The 4,335-nt window shown below is 38.1% G+C and overlaps 1 protein-coding gene across 1 annotated transcript in view; it reads left to right on the top strand.

Annotated features, from left to right (window-relative positions):
- Positions 1–1,625, top strand: part of LOC113616735 (leucine-rich repeat-containing protein 37B-like) — a gene marked incomplete at its 5' end in the record, with an annotated part of 9,160 nt that extends 7,535 nt beyond the window's left edge. Inside the window, 2 exons of the mRNA XM_027100127.1 lie at positions 823–894; positions 1,526–1,625. Coding sequence (XP_026955928.1) covers positions 823–894; positions 1,526–1,610 — 157 coding nt within the window. The remainder of the gene's footprint in view (positions 1–822; positions 895–1,525) is intronic.
- Positions 1,626–4,335: the final 2,710 nt, after the last annotated feature.

The following is a 4,335-nucleotide window of genomic DNA, read 5'->3' as shown; positions in this document are numbered from 1 at the left end:
CTGGGAGGGCTTGTGAAAACACAAGCTCCACCCCCATAGTTACTGATTCAAGAGGTCCCCAGTAGGGCTGAATATTTGTATCTTCAATAAATTCACAAGTGATGCTGGTATTTGAGAACAACTTCCAGAGAGTTAATCTGGGGATCGCGTGGAGGATGGCTTAGAAACGGATAGCAAAGAGATGGAAACACCAGTCAGAAGACAGTTATACCCATCCAGGTGAAATGAGAGACTAAGCTGGAATCAATGGAAATAACATAGTCAGCTATAGTCAAGACTAGGTATTTTCGAATAAAAGTCAATATGATAGAAAGTGTAATACTGAATTAAAGTTACATATTAATGAGAGGAGTAACTTCCTTTCAAGTTGTGTGAAAGGGTATCTTTTATTTCTTCTGGTAATGAATTGGCCTAGAAAAACAGAACTATACTGGGAAGTGTGTAAATATAAGAATATTCCTTTGAATATTAGAAATTATAATGATATATAGAGATAAAAACTTTGAGCTCATAATCTAGAATTTGGTAAGACCACAAAAGGTGGAATCTAATCAATGCTTCTGCTCTCAGGAAAGATTACCTCCAAAATCTATCAAGATCTATAGTTGTATATTTAATTTATGAAGATCCTGAAGGGGAGACTCTTAAGAGAGGTGAAGGCAGGGTTAGGGACTCTGGAAGGTTCAAATAATAATTCCTAAGGTTTGGAGTTTAGACCAAAGCTTCTTATTTATTATTATCATGCTAACCTCTACTAGTTATTCCTACTAATTAGATATCTAAAAGCTAATTGAGGCAATATTTTCCTTTTCCTTTTCCTAGAGATTTATCCTGCAATAAAATACAGTCTATCGAAAGACGTACATTTGAACCACTACCTTTTTTGCAGTTTATGTAAGTTACAAATATAATTTCATTATATTTGGAATTTTTATAAAGCTTAATTTTTTATAAAATTAATTTGTTACTCATTTTGAAATATGATTAAAATTCCTGCTAAAATTTAGTAGCAAATCCTTTTAGTCTCTGGCAAAGATTAGTGTGAGAATTATTAAACGGATCAGAGTGAATCATTGTAGAGCAGTGGTTCTCAACCAGGGTGATTTTGCACGCAGGTGACATTTGATAGTGTCTGGAGACATTTTTGCTTGTCAGAACTGTATATGCTCCTGGCATCTAGTGGACAGAGGCCACAGATGCTACTAAACGTCCAACAGTGTACAGGAGAGCCTCCCACAGCAAAGAATTATCCAGCCCAAAATGTCAATAGTGCTGCCTTTCTAGAGAAATAAAGATCACTTAACACAAGTATTTAATGAGCATTTACTATTTTGTATCTAATGCACCACATATACAATCATGAAAATATAAATCATAGTATGTTCCACAGTGAGATTTCATTAGTGTGTGGAGGGAGTAGTGATGTTATGTTTCATCGTATATAAATTAGAATTATTGCCAAACGATAACTGTTCTGAAAGAATATATATTTTTCTTCTTCTTTTGCATGTGTCTTTTTTTGTAGAAATCTTGGTTGCAATTTACTCACAGAACTGAGCTTTGGAACGTTTCAGGCCTGGCATGGAATGCGCTTTTTACACACGTTGTAAGTGAAATAGAAGATGAATGCATGTAAAAAACTGTGTGTAAAAACACCATGCAGTTATTGGTTAGCTGGGTGTAAGCCCAGTTTGAATTCTGGAAAGTATGTCTTGAGAGCCATTTATTATTTTTTCAAATGAGGAAACTAAGGTACAAAGAGGCCAAGAGACTTGTTTAATTCATATATATGAAACGCTCTGCTTTCCATAGTACTGATCTTTGGCACGGGCAATAAAAGGCACCAAGCAAAAACGCTCAGATTAGCGTTGTCATGGAATCCCACTGATGCCTCTCCACTATGCGAGTGGTCCATGAAGTACCGCTTTTGAATTTAACTTTGATTCCTGCTCATGTGCAAAGTTCCTAACTGCTTAAAATGTATGCAACCCAGAGCTGCAAAGAACTAAGTTTAGCACCCAATTCTTCAGGAGCATAAGGTGTGGGTGCTGCCCCAAGCATTATTAGCTCTTTTAAATGGTAAAGCAGAAAGAATTCCTGAACACCCACCACAGGGCTCTCCCCAGCCACCCAGAACATTATTTTTCAAAAAGCATATATCTCTGAAGTGAATTATCTGTGGCCAGTAGGAACCTTTGCGGTATGGAAAAAGACGTTTGTGTTCAGCTGTAGTGTGAAAAACATAAAGAAAATACATTGCTGTAGCCTAATTCAATATACTTCCTTTGCTGACTACTCTTCAATAAGAAGTGTGGGTTTTACACCCCTTCAGCTCAAAAATTCTGTGATTTCTCATGACACAAGGAAATGATAGTGGGTACGTTCAGTGGCCCGAAGGCGATTTTAGACTCAAGGTAAAGAGCTCTTCTACACCTGGCTTTGGAAAAGACTCTCTTACCTGTCTTGTGGTTCAGAAATCCAGTTTCACACAGTTCACACACTTTGGTTAATGAAGGTGTTGAGGCTGTGTCTGGAGCTGCATTAGCAATTCCTGCAGATGCGTATCTTCGGCGGCCTCCTTCCTTTCCCTTGTTAGTTTGCTGATGCCTGCCTTGGGGAGAGAGCATCAGGGTCAGGTTTTCTTTTGCCAGCACAACGGAGAGCAGGCTCATGACACCCCTTTACCAGGAGGTTTTAGTAGCGTCAATACAATGTCTTAAACTCACCACCTTTCCTAAACATCCTATAACACCAAGAGTTCCTTATAAGAATCTGAGTTTCACTATAGTTATGTAGGCAACCCAGGAAAATACATTGTGGAAATCAATCAATCAATCAATCACAGTTTAAAAATTAATGAATTCATTCAAAAACATTCACTGAGTGCCATGCCCACTGTGTGTCAGCACTGTACTAACTGCTGGGGATACAAAGATGCATAGGGCAGGGACTTTGTCCCCAAGAAGCTTTCATACTGGAAGGAGAAAGGTGGATGTTGATGGGAAAACATATATGAGAGACATATATGGCTCTTGTGGTCTTCTAGCATCTATGCAGCAGGGTAACAAGGTGAGGGAGGGGAGTGATGAAGTAGAAAATGGGTGGTAAGTTAGAAAAAATTTGTAATGGAAGAGGCACCAACTTGTTCCTTTTGAATTTGTGTTCCTCTTAAATGACAGAAAAAGGTAGTGAAAGAATCAGAACTATCTGGTGTTGGAATAAATGAGTACTGTACTCCTAAAACTCGTTCACAGTTACTCTCAAAAGATTGTCACAGTATAGTAAGCCTTTGTTTTGGGCTAAGTCTTTCTAATAGAAAAAGCTAATTTGCTTCAGGAAACATTTGCCATGGTGAGATATAAACTTTATTGCATCTCTTTCCAAAGGCAAGCCACCAAGGGAAGATGCCACCCTCGAGTTAAGTCATTTTATTACCCTATAATGACATATTACTGGGGTGTTTATAAGTTGCCTGCATTAAATAAGTTTGGAAAAGGGCCCCAGCTGAGGTGGATTTATGAATTCAATGAAGCTTAGGTTTCAGGGCTCCTCACTTGCATAGGTCCCTTGCAAGGTCTTGAGAGGGGTCCTAGCGATTTTTGTATTCATAACTTTGCATGTTTTTATTAGATATGATTTCCCAAAGTAGATGAGGTTCAGGCCCCACAAAACCTTGATTCATCACTGGGTTTCAGGTAATTATAAGACAGTGGGTTTCTTGAATGACGCCTCGATGTTATTGACAAGCATAAGGTGAAGTAGTTAGCAGTGTGGTAGTCTATTTTAAATCCGAAATCTACCTCAAAGATGAGCCAAGAGCTTATTAATTAATAAAGTACCACTCTTTGAATGGTGGTAGTAATCATATCTCTTTCAGATAAAATCAGGAATGAAATATATTATGGAAAACCAGCAGTGGTTGATAATCCTAAATGTTAAGTATACTTTTTTTTTCTGGCTTTAAAGTGTTTCTCGTTCACTCACCTATGCAGGTGCAGACTGATGGCTTATTTTTAAAAATTCTTTTAGTCACTTCATTGGTTCTAACAATACAAGCTCCATGATTTTAGGAACTGAAGAACTCTACAATGTAGAAAGTCTATGTAACTTAACCAGTCAGAGCACATTCACATGCTGGCTTGTCTGTGGTACATCAATATTGTACCAAGAACATAAGCCCTAAGAGAGAATAAGAGGAAAATCAAAGCCTTATCCCTATTGAATTATTTACCCCATTGTTGAGAATATCAATGAGGGAGGTGAGGCCACACTATGAAGGCAAATTGAGCTGCGGTCACAGAGCCGCCCTAATGCTCCCCCATTCAGCTAGCATTG

The sequence above is a fragment of the Aethalodelphis obliquidens genome, unplaced genomic scaffold, assembly GCF_003676395.1.
Source record: "Aethalodelphis obliquidens isolate GAN/ISIS:26980383/991018 unplaced genomic scaffold, ASM367639v1 scaffold431, whole genome shotgun sequence".
In the NCBI taxonomy this organism is placed as follows: Eukaryota; Metazoa; Chordata; class Mammalia; order Artiodactyla; family Delphinidae; genus Aethalodelphis; species Aethalodelphis obliquidens.
This window is presented reverse-complemented; position numbering and strand designations above follow the sequence as displayed.